Source organism: Stomoxys calcitrans, chromosome 2, assembly GCF_963082655.1.
Source record: "Stomoxys calcitrans chromosome 2, idStoCalc2.1, whole genome shotgun sequence".
Lineage (NCBI taxonomy): Eukaryota > Metazoa > Arthropoda > Insecta > Diptera > Muscidae > Stomoxys > Stomoxys calcitrans.
In genome coordinates, this window is record NC_081553.1 from 220,485,275 (window position 1) to 220,509,446 (window position 24,172).

At 36.0% G+C, this 24,172-nt stretch overlaps 1 protein-coding gene across 5 annotated transcripts in view; it reads right to left on the bottom strand.

The window, feature by feature from the left end:
- LOC106096383 (zinc finger and SCAN domain-containing protein 22) overlaps positions 1 to 24,172 on the bottom strand; it is a 69,257-nt gene that overhangs the window by 12,260 nt on the left and 32,825 nt on the right. For 4 of the 5 annotated variants that reach the window (XM_059362600.1, XM_013264104.2, XM_013264105.2 and 1 more), the window contains one exon: positions 8,996 to 9,145. In XM_059362600.1, coding sequence (XP_059218583.1) covers positions 8,996 to 9,145 — 150 coding nt within the window. Of the gene's footprint in view, positions 1 to 8,995; positions 9,146 to 9,233; positions 9,322 to 24,172 lie in introns of those variants that run through there. The other variant, XM_013264106.2, reaches the window with a different exon arrangement.

Consider the following 24,172-nt stretch of genomic DNA (forward strand, 5'->3'; position numbering starts at 1 on the left):
CATTCCAAAACTATGTAGCCTAATCTTGACTTGAAGAGGTCTACCGCTTTGCTCTCACTGGCTAGAACAGACGTCTCAGTCATTGTGTTCGTCATGACAAGTCGCTGTCTAATTGGAAAACATGCTGACAGATTGAAGGTTGCCAGCAACGGCTTTGCAGAAGCTGTGAGGACATCGAGAAGAGGAGACTATAGAACACCTTCTGTGTGTGTGTTCCACGTAGCAGCCAAAAGGGTTCCACTTTAGGTTCTCATTTCTTTGAGAACCTGTCTGATTTAGCGGATGTGAACATTGGCAAGTTATTGGGCTTTTTAAAGCAATATGGATGGTTCTACGGTAGGAACTAGAAGGCATCTTCCTTCTTCTTTTCCTGTGGTATCACAATGGATGAAAACGTCTAAGTGAGTCTGATGGCAGACTGCCACTAACCTAGGGAAAGGTTAGGTTGAAAAGAAGGTGCAGATATTAATCCGACCCATGCCATTATGGACATACACCTAAGCTAGTAATCGGCTTGTTGTGCGCTCTAAATACAAAAAAAAGTAACCTCAAAAAAGAAAATCTAAGTTAGGATTTCTGTGCTACTTACAAAATTTTTAATTGTTTTCCATGCCACTCCCCTTATTTGGTTCTTGTCTGGTGTAGTATTCCCACCTAAGTGCTGGTATCTGTTAGACGCGAAAGCAGGGCAATGGCAAAGGAAATGCTCCAACAACTCATCATCTTCCCTGCTTGCGCTACCCTTGCTATCATTAGCTGATCTGATTTTACATAAGTGAGCTCGTAGTCCCATGTGTCCCATTATGATATCAATAGCTATACTGACCTCCTTCTTACTTTCTTTCAATAATAGCCTCTTCTTCTCACGATATGGATCCCCCCATAGGATTTTCGCCGTCCTACCGACCGTTTCGCTGTTCCACAATGTTGCATGCGCACTCGTCATCCACTCCCTTAACTCGGACTGCGTCGACCCGAAAGGCTTGGGGTTAACCAAGTTTATTGATATTTGATAGACTAGGTTAGGTTAGCTATACTGACCTCCTTCAGTAATAGTCTCTTCTTCTCACCATCTGGATCCCCCCATAGGATTTTCTCCGTCCTACCGACCGTTTCGCTGTTCCACATGGTTGTGCGCATTCATCGCCCGCGCCTTTTACTCGGACTGCGTCGAACCGAAATGCCAAGTTTATTGACGGCAGTCCTCTGGCCTTCACCGTCAAATCGTCTGTCCTTTCATTTCCCCTCACTCCGTTATGACCCGGCACCCAAATGAAGCGGATTTTGCCTTCGTCAGAGAAGGCGTTAATTCTCTTCTTACACTGCATGACTGTTCGTGACCTTACCGTCCTGGTTGTTATTGCCCTTATGGCAATTTCACTGTCGGTAAAGATGTTCACACACGACGTCCTCGCGTTAGCACCACACCACTTCACGTATATCGTGAACGTCCGGATCCCCGCCTGCAGGACCGTATTATGGCCAGGCAGTCTAAAACAGATCTCAGTCCCTGGGTTCTCAATGCAGACCCCTAGGCCCACTCTGTCCCCTTGCTTTGATCCATCCGTGTAACATGATCTTCCAGATGGCAATACTACGGTTCCGTCAATCCAAGACTGTGCCGATGGCAGCAGTGCCTCGCACTCGACTTCAAGGTTCATATCCGATCGGAAACCTCTTCCCTTCCTTCCAGGTTTCCTATCGTCGCCTCGATTATACCGCGATGGTATGAGCTGCTCACATCCTCAATCCATTGCCTTAAGTCTCATAGCCACAGTGGCTGCCTCACACTTAATCTGTATGTCAATGGGTCGGATATCTAGAATAGTCTCCAGTGCCCTAATGGGCGTGGTCCTCATCGCTCCGCCTATGCCAAGACAACATGTTCTCGGAACCTGTTGTATAGTCCTTATGTTGCACTTTATCTGCATAGCAGTCCACCAACTATTGAGGCGTAAGTAAGTGTTGGTCTAATCGCGCTCCTGTAGAACCAGTGGACTATCCTCGCCAGCCAGTGGACTATCCTACATAGTGCCCAACACTTCCAATTCAGTTTCCTGTCCAAGATCAGATCTATGTATTTGACCTTGTCAGATATCGAAATCGTCTTATTGAGGAAACGTGGTGCGTTTAATTGAACCAACTTCGTCTTCCTTGTGAACAGGCATATTTCAGTGTTCTCTGGCTTAACATTGAGACCTTGGGTCTAGCCCAGACATATGCCATATGCAAGACCCTTTCGGCCCTTCTGCATAGCTCGTTCGGATCCTTAACCCTTAGAAGTATTATAACATCGTCTGCGTAGCAGACCGGTTCAAATCCCTCCTCAGTCAGCATCCGTAATAGGTCATTTATGGTGGTCACCCATAGGAGTGGTAGACTACGGAGCTAAACTTTTATTATCATTGGTGTCAATGCATCCTCTATTTACACTTGCTACACTGATGGAACATATGGGATGTCATCAAAGGTAAATAAAAGAGGAAAAATCTGCTTTTGGCTTTTTCTAATATATTCATTACTTTAAGGTGATTAATAATTTTTTAATTCATAAAAACAGCAAAAAAGCAATAACTTATAGACAAAGCAATAAAATTCACTAAATTAGAATGTCTAGGGGTTTAGTTTCCTATTGGAATAGTTATAATTTCTGTAGCTAATATAACCGCAACGGAAACTCTTCAAAGCAGTATTAGCGTTAAATTTCGGATTTTGAGAGCTATTTTTGCAAAGGATTATGAATGGTTAGATGCCATCTTGCTTTGTATTATGCAATAGCATAGAGCTGTCGAAACAATGAAATGAAATTTGTATGAAAATTACATCTATTCAGGACAACAAAGTTCTAGATAAATTACCATTGCAAGAAAGGCGTATTTATAAGGTGGCCGCATCGGCGAATTGCTACAACAAAGCATCTTTTTTGGGAACTGATATGTCACTGGCCTGAAATTGCGGGGGTAGCTGCAGAAATATGGCTAAATGAAGACCTTTTTTCCTGTCCAAATTATTTCCAGGCACATAGTCCTTTTGCCATTCGTGACAGCAATAGGAGCTAGAAATGGCAGATAGGAGGAAAATTTTGCATCCCGTTTGACTTCCATTATTGTTATGCATGTTGGCTCCTTATCTTCTACATTCTAATCTCTGGCACTGTACTACAGTAAATTTTGTCTCTGCGCTTTTTGAATTTATTTGGGGGCGACAAAGCGATTAAGGTTGTTAGACACGTACCATTATATAACCTAAGTTTAAGAACCATAATAGCAGCAAACACAAAAATCTATTTAGAGAATAATTTTGAAGTTTATATTTCAATAAGGCGTATTCAAAAATGAATTGACATATTAGGTTCCATCAGCTATGCTGATGCGGCCACCTTATTAAATACACCTTGATTGCAAGCTTATGTGGAACATCTGTTGTCAGGATTGCCATGATATATTTTTTACAAATAAGTGTGGCCACTTGCAGAAATACCTCTATTGTGAATGATAAAATAAAATTAAAGCCAATTATTTATACAATTGCATGCACAAATCTTAATAAATTTTATTTGTCTTCATGTTTTGTAAATTTTAGCTATAAATTTTACAAATATTTCCATTTTTTCCTCGTATTGTTTTGATAGGTTGGCCAATGGCGTTACCACTTTATGCCAAACAAGACTTGCGCTGGAAACTTTTTTGCGTTTTATTTCTGGCCTTCACGGCTTGTCTATACAGTACAAAAAGAAAGCACGGCAAATGTGCAGCGAAATAGATCTAAGCCAGTATCTGCCGATCCAGTCGCCATTTTCAATATTGTTGACTTACCCATGGTCAAAGTTTAAGGCGAAAAATCATTTTTTAATCACTGCCATATGATGGTGAGGACATTTTTATTCGTCTCGCCTAAAAAAAATCGATTTTCGACCCTACTTGATATACAAATATTCTTGATTGTTTTTCCATTCTTTTTCCAACCTTTGAAATCATGATAGCGTATGAGCGAAAAAGGTGTCCGACTTAAATTTAGCACAGATACTTTTTATACTCACCACCATAGGATGAGGGTGTACTAATCTAGTCATTTCGTTTGTAACACCTCGAAATTTTGATCTAGGACCCCATAAAGTAAATATGTTCTTGATCGTTTCGACATTCTGAGTCGAACCAGCCATGTCCGTCCGTCTGTCGAAATCACGATAGCGGTCGAACGCGTAGAGCTATCCTCTGGAAATTTTGCACAGGAACTTAATATCGATGTAGGGCGTTGGCCGATTTGACTTTTTGAGCCCCCGGAAGCCGCAATTTTTGTCCGATTTGATAGTGTTCTGTTATGACTTCCAACAGTGCCAAGTACGGTTTAAATCGGTCTTCAACCTGATATATCTCCCATATAAACCGATCTCCCGATTTGACTTCTTGAGTCCCTTGAAGTCTTAATTTTTGACCGATTTGGCTGAAATTTTATACGTAGTTCTCTGTTATGACTTTCAACAACTGTGCCAAGCACGGCCTTTACAAGCCGTAATTTTTGTCCGATTTGGCTGAAATTTTGAATGTGGTTTTCTGTTATGACTTCCAACAAATGTGCCGTTCCATATCAGTCTATAACCTAATATAGCTCCCATGTAAACCGGTCTCTTGATCATCCTTGTTCGGTTTGACAGAAGTTTGGTATGAAGATTAAGTTATGCCTTACAACAAAATTTATTTTGCATAAATTTTTAGCAGAATCCATGGTGGTGGGTTCCCAAGATTCGGCCCGGCCAAACTTAGCACTCTTTTACTTGTTTTCATTTAGGTTATTGGAGATTACAAATTGGTTTATTTCGAAATATATCACCGAAAAAAAAACGAAATCTTCTTGAGCGCCTATGAGGCCTATAATTTATCCAATTTGCCTGAAGTTTAGCATCGCACATTTATTGTCTCCAATAGCCAAACCAGGCCGACATAGTTCTATAAATAGGTATAGCACCGAAATTGCCTCCAGATAACTCATGTCTACCGGATTTAAACGAATTTTGTTAAATGAGCAAGCTTACAGTGAGCGCCAACATAAAGTGTACAAAAAGCCACCCTTTACAGACCAAATACCTCAAACTTACTTTCACCAATTCATAAGACGTTGTTTCAGAAAGAAATTAAATTATTTCCGTGTTTTGTATAACTAGTAAATTTAAAGATGAAAGAACACTTTTTTTAATCAAATGCTTTTCTACACTTCATTTTGACGTTCAATGTATTGTCATTTTGGTGATCATTTACTAAGTGAAGAAAGGATGAAGGACTATTCTAAGAACAAATATGCAAAAAAAAAAAATCAAAACTTTATCGAACGGTTAATTCTTTGCCCTCAAAGTGTTAAATAGCCACTGCCACTGCCTATCGCTTCGGTCTTTTGTTTTCTTCTTCAATTTTTAAAACCAAGTTTCGAAATGTATTTATTCACCTGACCTTTCCATCGAAGTACTTGATTTTCTCAATGGCGTAAACCATCCAAGATTATCGATTCCAATGTTTCCAGAGTTGTATCCTTCAACTTACGACATGACCTAGTCTATGTAGAAGTTATGTTTTGATACGCTTAACTATGTAAAAATCTGTGTATATGTTAGCTCATATAACACCTAGTTCATGGGACATCAAAAACATAGATTGGTCTAGGCATTGACGGAAGATTTTCCTCTTAAAATCACTAAGCACTGTCTCATCTGCTTTTCGCAATTAACCATGCTTCTGTTCTATAAAAGAGCACAGGTACAGTGTACAACACACTGTTACAGCAACAACATCTATTGGCTAACATAACCATCATTTAATTTTAATGCAAAAAAGTTATCCAGGGCCTGCTCAATGCATTAATCGCAACCACATTTTGCCTAAGGGAGGCCATCATTGCGCAGAGGTTAGCATGTCAGCCTATTACGCTGAACGCCTGGGTTTGAATCCTGGCGAGAACATCCGAAAAAATTTTCAGCGGTGGTTTTCCCCTTCTATTGCTGGCAACATTTGTGAGATACTATGCCATGTAAAACTTCTCTCCAAAAAAGTGACGCACTGCGACAAGCCGTTCGGACTCGGCTATAAAAAGGAGGCCCCTTATCATTGAGCTTAAACTTGAATCGGACTGCACTCATTGATATGCGAGAAGATTGCCCCCGTTCCTTAGTGGAATGTTCTTGAGCAAAATTGCAATTGCAAAATGGATCAGTCGGGCTAGTTATCGATATCATGCGATAACAGATAATAATAACCGAAAAAAATATTGTACTAAAATAAAATACAGCAAGTATAACTTGGTGTAAATTGTACCGATTTATGTTATATGCATTTTTATCAAAAATTACTATAAAAAAATGGTAAAGACAAAATACGACAATTTAAACCATAGATCCTACCCAAAAAATCATCAATTTTGGCACCGAATCTCCATCAAATCCTCAAGTACCTATTTTAAAAATGTGGTCCCCATTTTGGGAAATAAGTCTCCGACTTGGGGAGAAATCCCTAAAAAGTGGCAATACAGACTGACGAAGTTATCCGTTAAGGAAAAGTTTTGTATAGGAGAAATACTCACAAATATTGGCGGCATATTTTTTGGATAAGAGATCACAAATACTGAATATTTGTTTTGATGTTTCGATGGAATTTCAACTTATGCATTCAATTTAATAGGACTTCTGGCTAACTTAAAAAGGCTCAAAAGGACTAGGCCATGGGAGTTACAAGCTGAGAAATTGATTGAAAAAACAAAGGCAAGGGGAAACTGGAGAGGGGTATTCCATCATGTGTGTTAAACAACAGCTCATATTTTAGTGCGTTAAACTTGTTACAGTTATAAGAAAACTGGCCTAATCATAAAGTTGTGAAAACAACTTAATTTGGCGTTGCTTTTATCAGACTGACAGCAAAAACCAATGATTTCTTTATTTTTTTGGTCAGAAAAAATAGAGCCTCGCTCTAAACGAAAAAATAACATGTACTATTTTGAAATGTGATTGTCTTATGTTGGTTTCATTCGTATCACTCTTTGTGTGCAACTTTAACGAAAGAAAAAGCAAAACAAAAACATATAGTGCGATAGAGCCTTAAGGGATACGTGCTTGTGGTATTACAATAGTATGACTGATAGCAGTATGCCAACATAGCTTCATATTGTATAACCTGGAACTTCCTACAAAGGAGATACCATTATTGGATTCAACTAGAAATCTAAAGTTGATGTTACTGAAAAAATATTTTGTTGCAGCAAAACAGCCTAAGACAATCGAACCGAAAAAAATGTTTAAAACAGACTGTCAAGCACAAGTGACAACAAGCAAAAATTAAATTGCATCTTTTCACATCTGTCATATTTTTGCGCTGGTTAAAAAAGCCGTATGGGACAAATGAAATTATCACACACATTGAATGCAACTTTTAAAACATTGCAAGAGTTTAATTAAACTTGCAATACACAGGCGGCATAGAAGTTTAATAAAAATTATTAATACTTGCCTATGAAGTGACTAAAAACAGCTTTAAATTTTACTCTTTCATTCACAATAGAAGTATGACTTCAGTCGACTTTTCTTAAAAATTAAGATAAATATCGTTGAAGTTGAGGTACTACCAACGAATGGATATGTAAATTTAATTGAAATAAATAGATGACAATTTCACACAATTTTCTATTTCTTACACTGAGAAGTTACTAAAATCTTTCTAAACGACCGCCTGGTCAAAAAAATATTTTTTGGTTTGACACTTTGTTTTGCATACAGAGTTCTTCACGTATTTTAAGTAAAATACTTAAACAGCAGTATAATCATCACTATCGACTACACTATCCAATCACCATAGTAACGACTATTGTGAATAACAGTATACCAGATGATATAATCACACACATTGAATGTTGTTTAAGATCACAATTTACATTAGAAAAACAAAGTGTTTATATTTGTGCAAAGTTCTCCCTGGCCGCATCGTATATACCCTACACTATAGATTGCATTCGTTTGGTATTCTAGAGCATTGCGTATGTCTTATCAATCGAGTACACTATCAAATCGCCATAGAAAATACTATTGTGAATGACACGTTATCAGAGGTAATTATCACACACATTCAATGCAATACTGTTTTAGTTCACAATACAATATAAATAAAAAAACAACAGTAAAAATTAAAAAATTACGCATGGCTAGTGCTACAGGATGTTGCAAAGTTTAACCCAGTCAATTATACAAGCAAATCACTATATTAACCACTATTGTGAATGACAGTTGATCAGACAAAATTATCACATTCATTAAATGCAATGCTGTTTTAGTTCACAATTACTGGTGTCAAAGCTAATACACATTTCAACCATACTTGACATATTCTTTGAACGTAAGTAACAAAAAAATATTAAAATTTCAATTTATATTTTGAGCAGATTTAAAAATACCCGGGTAACCACAACAACCATTCATTTTGTTCACAGCACCAGGAGACCCAAGCACCAGCAACAACAACCACATAGGGGAGCAGAGAAAAGTAACTGCCATAATCTGCCTGCCTGCAACACATTTATCTGTGTCCATGTGCATGTGTGTGAGTATGCAAAAGTAACTTAGAAATTTCGGGCATGTATACATATACACGTCCTTGAAACTCTTTTATATACGTACCTTTGTATGTATGCTTCATTTAGAGGTATATAGAGGTACAACAACAACAACTACCAAAACGGGGGAATAATGATTATTATAATTATTGTCAAAATGATTACCATTTGTCAGTTTGTAATATTGTAAAATAGGAGGGGGTGCTTGGTTGGTATGTCTATGGGTGCAGATTGTTGTTAGGCAGGTCTGCCAACAGTTTTCAGACAATTGGGAGGGAGAGAGGTGAAGACAGCCATTGAGTGGGTGCGTAAATGAGGGACAACTGGGGTAGGTCATGTGGGAAATGTCTTTAACTCAATGACCATTTAACACTGAATTAAGTAATCGGCATTTTCACATTGCTTGACTTACCTTCTTCACGATCCCTTTCGATTTTTGGATGTATTTTCCCTTTATGATCCACTGAGGCCGCTGCATTTAAAAAATTCAAATCGGTTTGCGGTTGAGAATATGGTATGGATATATTCTGACCATACTGCATAGTGTTATTGGCCGCTGAAACTAAAAATAGAAAAAAGAGAACCAAAAATTAAGGAAGTTTATTAAAAACAAATTAAACACTTTGGAATTTCTTAATAAAAATATTTACACATCTTTTGAGGAATTTATTTTAGTTCTAAGCCTATATATCACAACACCCTTCAGTTTGGAAAATTAAGAAATTTTAAACTTTTTTTTATATTTGGCTAATGGTGCGTGAGAGCGGCTTCCTACTTTTGCCGCCTGTAAGTTACGCACTGTAGCTTTACCATTTACCAACTGAAAGTGGCTTATTGTTTGAGGCTCATGTTACCCAGCTGACGCCGAGTTTTGTGGGACTGCCTAACGGCCTGTCTTTTGTTGGCTGGCTGGCTCGATGGCTGGCTGCCATTGCCCCCTCTTTGCCGATTTTGTCTTTGCCTCGGACACATTTGGAACAGACATCCTAAACATCAGCCGAATCCTTGAAACGAAGGTATACGACGACACATGGGTATAGGAAGATTAACCGGGCCAACAAAAAAAATGTTTTTTAAAGACACATGCATACATACACAGAAATGCCACCAACAGCAGCCGCAGCAGCAGCAGCCGGAAAGCAAAAAAGGGTGGCAGTAAACGTTTTTAATGCCACAGTAAACACAGCACCCAACAAATTCACACTACCCCTCCCCTGTCAAGGGTATGGAAAAGCTTTCTATGTATGGTAATAAGCGCCCATCATCTGAGCACTGTTGTCGCCAAGTGTAGGTCAGTACCATGTAAAAAAAACTCTAAATCTACCCAAAGTTGTAACTCATGGAGGAGAAAAGAGATTAGCATGAGATAAATGACCAAAAATTCTTAAAGACTAGATAAATAAAAAAAAATTAATCTATGGCTAAGCGAATTTTAATCGAAAACTCAATACCATTTTCCACAAAAAAAAAAGGAAATTCACAATCATTTTGTGGAGAGGGATTGATATTTATAGTCAGGAATTAAAAATTATTTTTTAAATTACTTCTGGCATTATAAATGAAAAAAAAACTATTGAATCCATTTTTCATCTTAAAATATACCTTTTTTATTTTTTATAGATTTGAAATTTCATTTGATTCAATACTTTTTGAATCTAGATAATTTTTAATTAAACTTAAAAGATCATCATACTTATTTAAGGAATGTATTGATTATTTTTACGTTTGACTTATGCTCCACCTGGTAAAATTATCGTATAAAAAAATTGCATAAGGTAACTTTATGAAAAATCTATCTACATATGTGTGAAAGATACAAAGTAGGAAAATATTGAATCAATCACCAGTTGAGATTTAATCAAAGTCAAGGTATGTATCCGCAATATCGATATTATTTTTTTAATTGTTTAGCCTTTTTTATAATGCACTCCGCCGTACAAATGCCAAACAGAATGATTTGTATATGACCCATCTGTCGTATGAGTGATGTTAAGATAAAGCCCAAAGTGAAATAAATAGCTCATACGCACTACAGGCCTATGCGGCCAAACAACAGCAAAGCTGCTCTAAAGAAACACTAATTATTGGTGTATATATTTTCGAATTTTTTACTCATCCCAACATGGGATTGAGGATATACTAATCTAGTCATTGTAACATCTTGAAATATTGATCTACGAACTCATAAAGCATGTATTCTTGATCGTCTTGAAATTCCAAGTCGATCTAGCCATGTTTGTCCGTCCGTCCATCTGTGGAAATCAAGATAGCGGTCGAACAAATAAAGATATCCGCTTTAAATTGTGCACAGCGGCCTTTTATTGATATAAGTCATTGTAGATTGCAAATAGTCTATATCGATTGAGATTTGGATATACCTTCCATGTAAAGGGGTCCTTCGATTTGACTTCATGAACCCCTAGAAGCCGCAATTATTTTCCGATTAAGCTGCTATTTTTCACGGAGAGTACTGTTACGATTCCTAACACTAATGTCATGCAAACTCCAAATCGTTGTATAACCTGATATAGCACCTCTATAAACCGGTCTCCCGATTTGACATCTTGAGCCTTCGGAAGACGCAATTTTTATCCGACTTGGCTGAAACTTCGGTCGTGGTGTTTTATTTTGACTTTTGTTGTCGGATATAGCTCCCATATAAACCGATCTCCCGATTAGACATCTTGAGCCTCTGAGAGCCGAAAATGTTATTCGATTTGGCTGAAAATTTGCACGGTGTGTTTTGTTATGAATTCCAACAACTATGTCAAATAAGGTCGAAATCCGTTTATGTTCTGATATAGCTTTCATACAAACCGATATCCCGATTAGCCTTCTACGGCCCCTAGAAGTTTCATTTTTTTTCTAATTTAGCAGAAATTTGGTATGTAAAGTACTCATGTGCACATATGTGGCCTAATTCCCAAGATTGGGCCCGGCTTGAATGTTTCTATTGTGAATTATCAACAATGTTTATATTGTGAATTATTACTCGACCGCTGTTCCACTGATCACTATTACAGCTAACTTCGCTAAGCCAGAATTTTCACAACGCCAACAATTTTCAAGGGTCAAATTGAACTAAACTTTTTTAAATGAATGTTTGCAAAATAAAAAAAAAAACTTTGGTGGATTTCTTTGTCCAGCTAAAATAGTTATAGAATTTTGACTTTCAAAGAACATCGAAATTTTATTAACTCTTAAATGTCTGTTTTAAATTGATTTACAATTTTTTATAAAAAATTGTATAAAAATTTTACATTCGATTTTTTTCCATTTCTTTTAAACTAAATGCACAATGACGATAAGGTCATGAGACTTTTTTTGGAAAATATATATATATATTTTTTTTTTTAAATATGTATTTCAACATTTCAGTGCACCTGATCTAAGGGGTAACTTGAAAAAATGTTGTTCCTAATTTTAACCCACTAAGCTAAAAAAGGGCAAATTTGCCCACGAACATTCCATTTAGGAGCAGGAAGACTTCGATTAAGGAGATCTTCATCTATAGTAGAGTCCTAGCGGCAACCTGCAGAGCGAAACCACATGTTAGGAAGGCTTTACAAGGCTGAAATCCTCATAAATATTGGCAGAATTTAACAAGTAATATATATTCTCATCAGTATTCTAAAACAAGCGGCTAGAGATATTGACTAATCAGTTAACCTATATGCTACGTTTTCCCTCATCCACACTAAGCTATGTAGAAAAATAAAAACATTTTAAGGTTCTTTTAATCACTTGGTAGCGAGGAAATACTAACTTCTGGGTTTTCTGGGTATTTGATTAGATGTTTTAAGTCGCAAACAAGGAACATGGCACTATTCGTAATTAAAAATGGCTCGGGGTTTGCAAGTTCGCCAGTCAGAATAAATCTGACTTTCAACAAAAGTCAGTCAATAGATGCTAGGCTAACCCAAAAACTAAATTGTGTACATCAATGGTTGGGAGAAGGATGAATTACTGACTCTTTAGCTTTATTTGGCTATGACAGAACATTTGGCCCATTAGTCGATCTTAGAATACAGATTTGTGAGAAGTTTGCCCTGTTTCTTAGAGGAATGTTCATGGGCAAAATTTGCAATTTTTGCTATGGCGTTTCAAGCACTTCAATCTTTTGCGCTCACTCTAAAATCTCTGACTCCAAGTTTGGAAATGTCTTTAACCACTTGATCTTTCTATCGGTCTTTTGGTCGTCCTGGTTTCCGTGTACCACAGTGATCGCCTTCAAAAACTTTTTCGCTGAAGCTTCTTCATTCATTTTGACCATATGACCTAGCCAACGAAAACGTTGCGTTTTGATTCGTTTAACTATGCTAATATCGCACAGTGGGCCAAACAGCAAAAAAAAAAGTTTAAAACTTTTTATTGGTTGATTTTAGCGGTACAAATTGATAAAATATTTCATATTGTCACAGTTTGTGTGAAACTTGAAATTTTTAGCTCAGAAGTTATTCAACAAGTTATCAAACATTGAAAAAAAACCAAGTCAAAATTTTGATATTTTAAAATTAAACGATTCATACCGCATTAACTGTACACAATGGCATAATACATAAAGCATAGTTTTTTAGATCTCCTAAATCATGCACATTTCATACCGGCCCACAAAGCAGTGCATTTTTTTAAATCGTAGCAACAATTTTGTCTGTTCAGCAGAAATACGTGAAACAGCAGTCATGCCATTTTTTCTCATTTTAGCAGACAAAAACTGTGTGTTTAGCTTACATTTTTCCTATTTTGAACAACAAATTTCGTTGTATGTAGAATGTATCATTTAAACTCTATTGTGAATTATTGAACGACACTTGTTGTGGTGGTAAATTATTACTCACTTCATTTATCATCGGGCAAAAACATAAAAGTTGTAAAAAAACTAATAATAATAATTACATTAAAAATGTTTCAAGTTTTATCCTTCTATGTGGTATTTCCATTCGCACCCTCAATAGGTTGTTGTAGTTTTTAGCGACTTTTACTTAAACATATATGAATTAGCTGTTGGAAATATTTCATAAAATAACTATTGTGAGTAATTGCCTTACATACATATGTCTTGGCGGCGAAGACATAGAATAGACGTAGTAAATTTAAAAAAAAAATACATTTGTGGCGTTAGGAAGGTGGCAGGAACTAGAAGGCATCTTCCTTTTTCTGTTCATGTGGTATTGCAATGGACGAAAACGCCAAAGTGAGTCTGATGGCAGTCTGCCACTTAAACCTAACCTAACCTTGGAAGGTGTCAATTTAATCACAACATTTTTAAGGATTAGAAAACTTTTAAATGGCAACAATACGAGAAGTGATTCTCATTCCTTTCGTATAGAGGGGCTTTCCATCGCTATTCGCACTCAGATGTTCGTTGTGGCAAGAGGACATGCTAACCTACAATGCATTTCAGTGGTTCCTAATAAAAACAATAGCATTACTAGAAAAAAAAAAAAATAAGCTGCACTCACCGTGTTATTTGTAAAACTGTTGAACATATCCCTGATGAAGTACATGAAAAAAAGGTTGCTTTTTTAAACAAACCCCCGTCCATATTTGCAATAACCCTAGAGAAAACTTTTATAAAATTAGTCCCTGTTGCAAGGCTTAAAGTAATTAAATTTCCCATGGTTACATGTTTATGACTCTGATTCGTTGTAAGATTAAAGACCATCTGATTTTTTCCCCTAAACCCTTTGGACCAAAAATTACTCTTTAGAAAAAAAGTAATTGTATATAAATGCATTTGAAATGTGTTCTATTTCATAATTTTGCCAGACATTTAGGTGTTGATGGAATTAAAAGACAGCCAGTCCCACATTTTGTCAATAAGTGCGCAAAGTCATTTAAATTTTTCTTTTTTTTTATAACTTTAGTACAAATAGTGTGGTAGGAACAAGCAGCACATGTACTTAAAAATGTGGGTATGTTAGCGTATGTAAGAATATAACTGTGCGTTTTTTTGTGTTCTTCTTCTTGCGTTCTTTGTTAACAACAACAAGCACGAACGAACCTTTACTATTCTTGGATGGTGATGTATAATATATAACCGAAAAAAATGGTAGAAAAGTGTTTTTGCTGTTGTTATGCTGGCTGCCATTGCCTACTGCCACTACTGCCTACTGCTGTCAGTCAGCCTTAACTTCCAAGGCCATTGGTATAAATATGCCTAAAGACACACAGCCACATACAAACGCATATCCATATATACGGATGGATGGCTGGCAACGTGTACATATTTATGTATATACGTATGTGCTTTTCGATTATATACTTTGGGATAGGCTCCTACAAATGGCAACAACAAAAAAATGTTGCCTCATCACTAGTAACCAACTGGCAACAAAAATTCAGTAGGAGCCTTGTTACACACACATGCACATATATATTATTTTGTATATATTATCAACAAAATGAAACCAAAAAAGAAATAGAAACAAGAATAACAACACACCAACAAACGCACAGCAGAGCACATAGGAACAATTTTTCAATTCGTTACCGATTCCAAGTGAGGTTGTGTGTGTTTAGGCGAAGGACGTTAGTAACAGACACGAAGTAAAAAAGCCGGCTAACACAGCTGATTTGGTATAACAGTTTTCGACCAGTTAAAACAGTTGATGCCTTGACAATTGCACGCATTGATTTTTTTATTTATGTATTTTTTCCGTTATTACACTTCCTTCCGGAATTTTTGTGCGATTGTCGATAAGGGCTATGTGGCAAATGTTGCCATGGGGCGTGAGAAATGTATTTCGAAACATATAATTACCTACTACTGAGGGCGTTGAGCCATTATTTAGGGAAATTAATGAAAATTAAGAATTTCTTGCAAAGAAAAAAAAAATCTACTCAAGCCTATAATTAAAAAAAATCAGAATATATATAAAAAAACCACAAAACAAAATTTCGAATTATTTTTCTTATTTAAAATTCCAAAATTAAAAAAAAACATAGGCGACAATATTGGAAATTTACTTCAAAGAAAAAATAAAACAAAGTAAAAGCGTGTTAAGTTTGACCGCGCCGAATCTTGGGAACCCACCACCATGCATTCTGCTACCAATTTTTACAAAATAAATTTAGTTAAAGGGTATAATTTTATTCTACATACAAAACTTCTGACAAACCAGCAAAAATTAAAGCTTCTAGCAACCGAACAAGGATAGGCGTGAAGTCAGTTTTTATGGCAGCTAATCAGGTTATAGACTGATTTGGACCATACTTGGCACAGTTGTTTGGAAATCAAAAATTGTGGCTTCCAGGGACTAAAGATGTCAAATCAGGAGAACGGTTTATATAGATATAGATCGATTTGGACCATACTTGGCAGTTGTTGGAAGTCGTGATAGAATACCGCATGCAAAATTTCAGCCAAATCAGACTAAAATTGCAGATTGTAAGGACTCAAGACATCAAATCGGTTGATCGGTTTATATGGGAGCTATATCAGGTCATGGAACGATTTAAACCGTACTTTGCAAAGTTGGAAGTAGTATCGGAAGATCCTTTTATATGGGAGATATATCTAAATCTGAACCGATATGTACCATTTACAATCCCCAACAATCTACATCAACAGTAAGTATTTGCGCAAAATATCAAGCGGCTAGCTTTACGCGTTCGACCGCTATCGAAATTTCGACAGACCGACATGGCTAGATAGACTCAGAATGTCGGGACGATTAAGAATATATGTACTCTATGGGGTCTTGGACGAATATTTCGAGGTGTTACAAACAGAATGACTTGATAAGTATGGTTGTGGGTATAAGAAGTCTGCACTGATAGTGTTCACTCTTAGCTGTAAAGTACCTATATCTCTGTATGGGGTCGCACAGCCCTCCTGTATGGAAGAGGGCTGCACATTATAAATGGTAACATGACAATTTTTTTACAACACATCTTGCACAATGTTTGCAGCTTTGCAATTCAATTAAGCTTATTAATGTGCTCGAAATTTTATATAAAATTTGTGTATAAATTATTATGCCATTCACAATAGATGTATTTCTTCAGTAGGATACACTTAATTTTGAAAACCATACCGTGTTAATCTTGAAGACAGATGTAATGTATAAGCCTAGAGTGGATACGTATCCACAGCTCCGTTGCTCTAATAAAATTTGCAAAACATAGGTAGCATTGCAATAATATTTATTAATAGGTCGATTATGGAATGCAACTCGGATAAAGTTGCGTTGACGGGAGATAAAACCACGATTTAAATATTAGTATAAAGTTGAAAGTGTTTGTCATTTTCATTCAATATCAGTATTTTTAAAGTTCGGCTACTAAGAAATTTGTAAAAAAGTACGTAATTCATTACAGAAATGAAAATATCTGTAACAAATTTGGCCATTGGCAACGCAACTGATGTTGGGTTGCCATCCATAATCGACCCGTAAGATTTGTGCACACAATTTTATAAAAACAAATGGCTTATACTGTACTATGCCATTCACAATAGATGCGTTTCACATGTCACAGTTGGTCACACTTAGTTATGAAAAAAACATGGTATGGCAATGATCCAAAAAGTTTTTGTAATTGGACAATAAATGAATAAGAATAACATACTGTACTGGCTACACATCAAGACTTTTGTTGTGTTGAAAAGATTTCATTTTCGCACAATTTTCAAAGTACTGGACGATGAGTGCTAAGTTAACACAGGGCTATGGTAGGAAAATTCAATTTCGAATCGAGTTGGTAGCGAGCTTGGACAACCCGTACCGGAGTCGTTGATTCGATTCCCAACTTGGTTTGTCAAGGCTGTAAAAGTCTACGAGGTCTAAAGTCTACAGAGGGAGTGTCCTATACAGCGCTTGCCGTAAAAAATTTTATATTACATTTGAATATTTTCAATTAAATGTTTAATTACTCCAATTAAAAAATTAATTGCATATTTTGAAAATTTCAATCATTTTTTTAATTGGATCAATTAAAAAATTAATTGAAAATGTCAAAAAATTCCATCAGTATTTTAATTGGATCAATTAAAAGATTTGTTTGAAATTTAAAAAATTTGCAATCATTTTTTTCAATTGAATATTTGAGTTTTTTAATTGAAAATTTTTTCAATCACCTTTTCCAAAAACTGTGATTGATATTATCATTTTCGTGATTAAGGCAGATTCAAATAAAAAATTAATTGGATCAATTAATTTCGTGATTGAAACCGATTTTTATTCTTTTCTGTATAGATGGCAACTATAGTTATAAGCCTGGTACTCGCTATTTACAACAAATGTTCTCTGTCATCATAGGTCTCTTTCTCTAACCAACACTGGGACAATCAACATTGTACGCAGATTTATAGCCTAAATAAAATGTAAGTTGTTCCTAGTACAAAAGCATTTTGTTTTACTGCTTACGGAAATACAGCCACGAATACAAAAAAGTTAATGTCTCTTAACGTTAAATGACTTCAAATCGTTGATTAAAATGTGGAGACATCTACTGGCTGACCGTGGTTCCTATTAACTTATTAGAGTAAATGACAATCAGTCTATTGTGAATGTTAACAAAAGTCAGTTAAATTTCATTTTCCAACAAAATGCAGCATATTTCACAACCACGCATTATTTTTTTCTTTTTTTTCACATTTTTTTAAATACAGCTTGAAATATATCAATTATTGATTCAATTTGAATGTGAACAAACGCACATTGAAACAAGTAAGAAAAACGTTAAAAATAACAAGTTTGACAATGACGAAAATTCAAAAAATTATACTTCGGCTAATCGCTAAATTTTACCGTGTTAATTGAATCCTAAATATAAAGGGGGTTTGATTGTATTCTGCATTTTGCAACGGCACAATCTATTATTTTCAATGTTTATGGAACCTATCAATTTTTTAGCTCAACAAGTGATGCAGCTTTCTATTAATAAATGCTGCTTAAGAATAAATACCAATAAGTAAAAAATGATAAGTTCGGCCCGAATCTTGGAAACCAACCACCATGAATTCTACTAAATATTAACACAAATGAACTTAGCTGAAGGGCACATGTTTACTTTACGTAGAAGCAAAAAAATAAGGCATTTAAAATATTCTTACTAGAAACACAATACTCTTATTACGAAGCTTTTCTTTTATTGTAACTATGTAATGTTTCGCTTCAACATATCAAACGTTATTCATAAACGTAGCATTATTGAATGTAACTAACTTTGTTTATTGTAAAACCTTTGACAATCTCGCCTATGGTAAATGTACCTTTCTTTTGTTGTAAAACCAAAAACGCTTTAACGGCAAAGGTGTTTCGATAGCCGCAAACGACTATTCGTTTGCTATATAATTATTGGTATAATTATTCCCTTGTGTCTCTCCTACTAGAGAGAGAGAGGGTTAGTATTTAAGCGTAAAGACCGGTGATGGATAAAAAGTGATGTGCGGATGGTAAACCCAACGACAAACATCATTAGAGCAACATGGCAGATATTTAATTTAATTGTGTATCATAACATCAAAATAAATTAAAATATACTCGGGAAGAGTTGGAGTTACCAACATAGATTTGCTTATAATTGGTAAAAATTTGAGTTAGAATTATGTTGCAACATTACAATCCATTTTGAAATCAAGAGAAAATACTTTTATTTTTATATAAATAAGCATGGCGTTAAATCAATTTATAAGTAAAGAAAAACTGGTTGAATCCCCGAATAAAATTTTTATACCAAGAATGAAATGTATTGTTAGTGTAAAACAAAACTTTGTATTTGTATATAATTGCAAATCCGGCGATAAGTATGTATGGGTGCTACATCCAAATTTGAACCGATTTTGATGAGATCTCGCAGATATGTTAAGATCAGTAACAAAACAATCCGTGCCAAATTTTGTGCAGATCGGTTACAAAATGTCTTATAAGTGCAAATCGGGCGATATATATTTATGGGAGCTATATCTAAATCTGAACCGAACTATATCTAAATCTGAACTAACTTTGTTTATTGTAAACCCTTTGGCAATCTCGCATATGGTAAATGTACCTTTCTTTTGTTGTAAAACCAAAAACTCTTTAACGGCAAAAGTGTTTCGATAGCCGCAAACGACTATTCGTTTTCTATATAATTATTGGTATAATTATTCCCTTGTGTCTCTCCCACTAGAGAGAGAGAGGGTTAGTATTTAAGCGTAAAGACCGGTGATGGATAAAAAGTGATGAGCGGATGGTAAACCCAACGACAAACATCATTAGAGCAACATGGCAGATTTTTAATTTAATTGTGTATCATAACATCAAAATAAATTCAAATATACTCGGGAAGAGTTGGAATTACCAACATAGATCTGCTTATAATTGGTAAAAATTTGAGTTAGAATTATGTTGCAACATTACAATTCATTTTGAAATTTTGAACAGATCGGTTGAAAATTATAGCTACTACGGCCATTTAAGTAAAAATCGGGCGATACATTTATATGGGAGCTATATCTAAATCTGAACCGATTTTGATGAAATCTTGCAAGTATGTTAACAAACCGTGCCAAATTTTGTGTAGACCGGTTGAAAATTGTAGCTACTACGGCCATTTACGTACAAATCGGGCGATACATATATGTGGAAGCTAAATTTAAATCTGAACCGATTTTGATGAAATTTCGTGGAAATGTTAAGATCAGTAGCAAAACATCTGCACAATGCCAAATTTTGTGCAGATCGGTAGAAAATTGTAGCTACTACGGCCATTTAAGTGCAAATCGGTCGATGCTTATATATGGGAGCTATATCTAAATCTTAACCGATTTTTACCAAAATCAATAGCGTTCGTCCTAGGGCCAACAAAGTGATATGTGCAAAATTTCGTAATGATTGGACAACAAAACGGGTCTAGCTCTTCTCCTTCTTAGCGTTGCAAACAAATGCACAAACTTATAATTCCCTGTACCAAACGAATTAATTTTTTGCGTCTACCTTATTTCTGCTAAATCAGCCAAAATTTTAAGTTTCTTGAGACAGTAGAAAACTAATCGGAAGATCGATTTATATGGGATCTATGTCAGGTTTTAACCCCTGGAAGCCCCAATTGTTTTCTGATTTGGCTGAAATTTTGACGGAAAATTCTGTTATAACTTCCAACAATCGTACCAAATACGATTTAAATCGGTCTACAAACTGATATAGCTTCCATATAAACAGATCTCTCGATTTAACATCTTCAGCCCCTAGAAGCCGCAATTGTTGCCCGATTTGGCGGAAATTTGCAAATGGTGTTTTATTATGATTCCCAACATACATGGTAAGTATAGTCAAAATCGGCCTATAACCTGTTATAGGGCCCATATAAACCGATCTCCCGATTAGTCTACCTTCACCATGGTGATGGGTTCCCAAGTTTTGGCCCGGCCGAACTTACCACATTTTTACTTTACAATCAATTTGTTTTACATGGAAACACTGTTTATTCTCCCACTCAACGTAATTAGTTGGCATAGTAAAAAGTAACTCCAATTTGTCCTGCTTTTAGGTTTTTAGCCACAAAAATAAAACCAACATTAGAAAAAAGAAAAAAATAATAACAAACCAACTATTGGGGAATTTATTGGCCGGCCACCGGTAATGTCAACAAATCTTATTTAAGACTACTTAAGTGATAACAGACCTTAATTTACTATACAGGACTACGGACAATCTACATAAAATAAACCCATTCAATAAACCATCCCTTTTATTTGAAAAAATAAAAACAACAAACAGACAACTGTATTACCCAGACTGCTTAAATTGTCCCGAATGAACAAACATTAAACCTGTAAACACTAAAATACTGAAATACTAAAACTGTATGGATGGCATGAGGGTAGGCGATAGCCATCAAAAAGAGTAAACACTACTCTCAACAACTCTGCCACTGAACAACAACCACAACTACAAAGACTACACATTTGGTTGGTATTGAGTTGAGTTGAACTAGGAAGGAAGAGAGAAAGAGAACAAAAGAGTAAGTGGTGGTAGTCGCAGTACCATCATAAAAGGAATAGTGGAACACGGCTTTTCACTTTTCACATCACTTTCACATGGGAAAACACGAATGAACAAACGAACGAAGAAGGAAGGACATCAAAACAAAACCCAAAGCCAAAGCCAACACTTACTCTCACTAACCACCATAGGTTGAAGAACATGTAATGAATATACTCGCACAGAAGAACAGCCCTCAAAAAGCAACGTGCTCATAGCCCACAACCGAGGAATATAATACAAATGAACGCGGAAAACAGAACACAGAAAATTCCCTGAAAGCGAAACACCAAAGACAAAGAGAAGAAAATGTAAGCCAAGTTAACAACCAACCTAGAATTTTTCAAAAATTTTTGCCACAGAGTTGAGTCATGAGGAAGGAAACAAACTGGAGCACGACATAGTGTCAAAGTCACCAGCAACATCGTACATACCTCACCGTCAACACCACAGCCGCCATCAACATTGGCAGAAAGTGCAAAACCCAGTGGTGTATGGGGAAAGATAAGTGAACGTGGTACAATAACCTGCCTTGGATGGCATGGTGATATAGTAAAAGGTAATCGACTGCTCACAGTTGTATTATGCCGGTGGGAATGTGTGTGGTGAGTTTGATAAGTGGAGCTGGAAACTCAACCCCAGTGTGGGCAAACACCACTCAGCCTTGGGATTGCTAACAACAAGGCAATAGAGGCAGCAGCAGCACACACACGTAGCCACATAAATACTAGAAAGAGCATGAGGTGAATTTTTGAAAGGGAGAAAGCATTGAGTACAAAAAAATGAATCTTGACTTCCCTTTAGTTGCCTGTAGCAGGGAGAGTAAGAGAAAGTAATGGAATGATGGAAAATGAAATGCCGGCAGGATGAGACAATGTGGTTGTGTGTGTGTGTTTGTGGGTGAGAGTAACTTGAGTAGAGTGAGTAAATGAGAGGACCTGCAAAGAGGGCATGCAGAGATGTAAACATGTGTGGAATGGAACTACTATGGAAACTCACACACACACACATACGAAGTATATGAATACTACTTACGTCTGAATAGACATACCACCATATGGGGAAAAACAAAGATATGTTTTTAGTTGAGGGGGAGTGAAGACAGAGTAATTACTTACAAGCAGGGGTGGCATATGCATTTAGGGTTGCCATCAATTTAAATAAAAAAAAATTTAAGAATCCCTTGAAAATGCAAATACAAAATGCAAATTTTGCCCATGAACATTCCACTAAGGAACAGGGTCAAAATTCTCACATATCAATGAGTGCAAGTCGATTCAAGTTTAGCTCAATGATAAGGGGCCTCCTTTTTATAGCCCTTTCTAGAGGCTCAAGGAATCAAATCTGAAGGTCGATTTATATGGCAGCTATATCAGGTTATAAACCGATTTGGATCATACTTGGCACAGTTGTCAGAAGTCAGAACAAAACACTCCGTGCAGTGCTAAATCGGATAAGAATTGCGCTCTCTAGAGGCACTAGAAGTTAACGACCTACACGATTTAAGTTTTAAGCTCAATGATTAGGGTCTCTTTTTTTAAGCCGAGTCCGAAAGGCGTGCCGCATAGCGACACCACTTGGTAGAAAAGTTTTAATATGGCAGGATACCTCCTAAATGTAATTAGCATTTAGTAAGGGGACAGCACCCGCTGAAAATTTTTCTGATGTTCATGCCGGGACCTACACTAATCGTAACTATTTGTGCAAAGTTTCAAGCGCCTAGCTATACTCCTTCGAAGGTAAGCGTGCTTGCAGCAGATTATTAGATTGGTTTAAAATGTCAGTGCGATCAAGAATATATACCATATACAATATAAAATATATATATTTTGATGTGTTACAAACGGAATGACGAAGCTAGTCAATACCCATCCTATGGTTGTATATAAAAAAATGCAATAAGAGGGATTAATTATCAAAACCACTAACTCTTTTTCACTCGATTCGTTTGCAATTCTTCAATGCCAGCAGTTTTTCTTAAACAAAATAAGCTGATTTCGATGATTTGATGAACAAATCAAGTGAAAAAAAGTTTGTGGTTTTGGTAAGAAAACTCCTTAAAGAAATATCAATATGACCGTTTATATAATTGAAGAGACATCCACGGCAAAATAAGTCAATGTGAGAATTCTATGACCCGAAGTAGTAATATCGGGAACTTGGTTTACATAGCGACCCTACCAAAAATTTAACCTATGCACAACCAACTTGGTGAAGATTAAGCTATCAAACCTCTTCATTCAAAACTGTTTCATAATCGAATAAAAAACAAGTAAAAAGGCATTAAGTTCACACGAGGATCTCCAAAACCTCTGGTATATATGTAAACCATCTTTCATCATAATCCGGTGAAAAAAGCATTATTTATGCACCCATAGCAGCTATATCGAAATATGGTCCGATTTGAACCATATAGGACACGGATGTCGATAACTCTAACATAAGTCATTGTGTTAAATTTTACGAAATCGGGCAAAAAATGCGCCTTTTATGAGCCCAAGACCTTAAATCGAGAGATCGATCTATATGGCAGCTATATCCAAATCTGAAACGATCTGGGTCAAATTGAAAAAATATGTCGGAGGTCCTAACACAACTCACTGTCTCAAATTTCAGCAAAA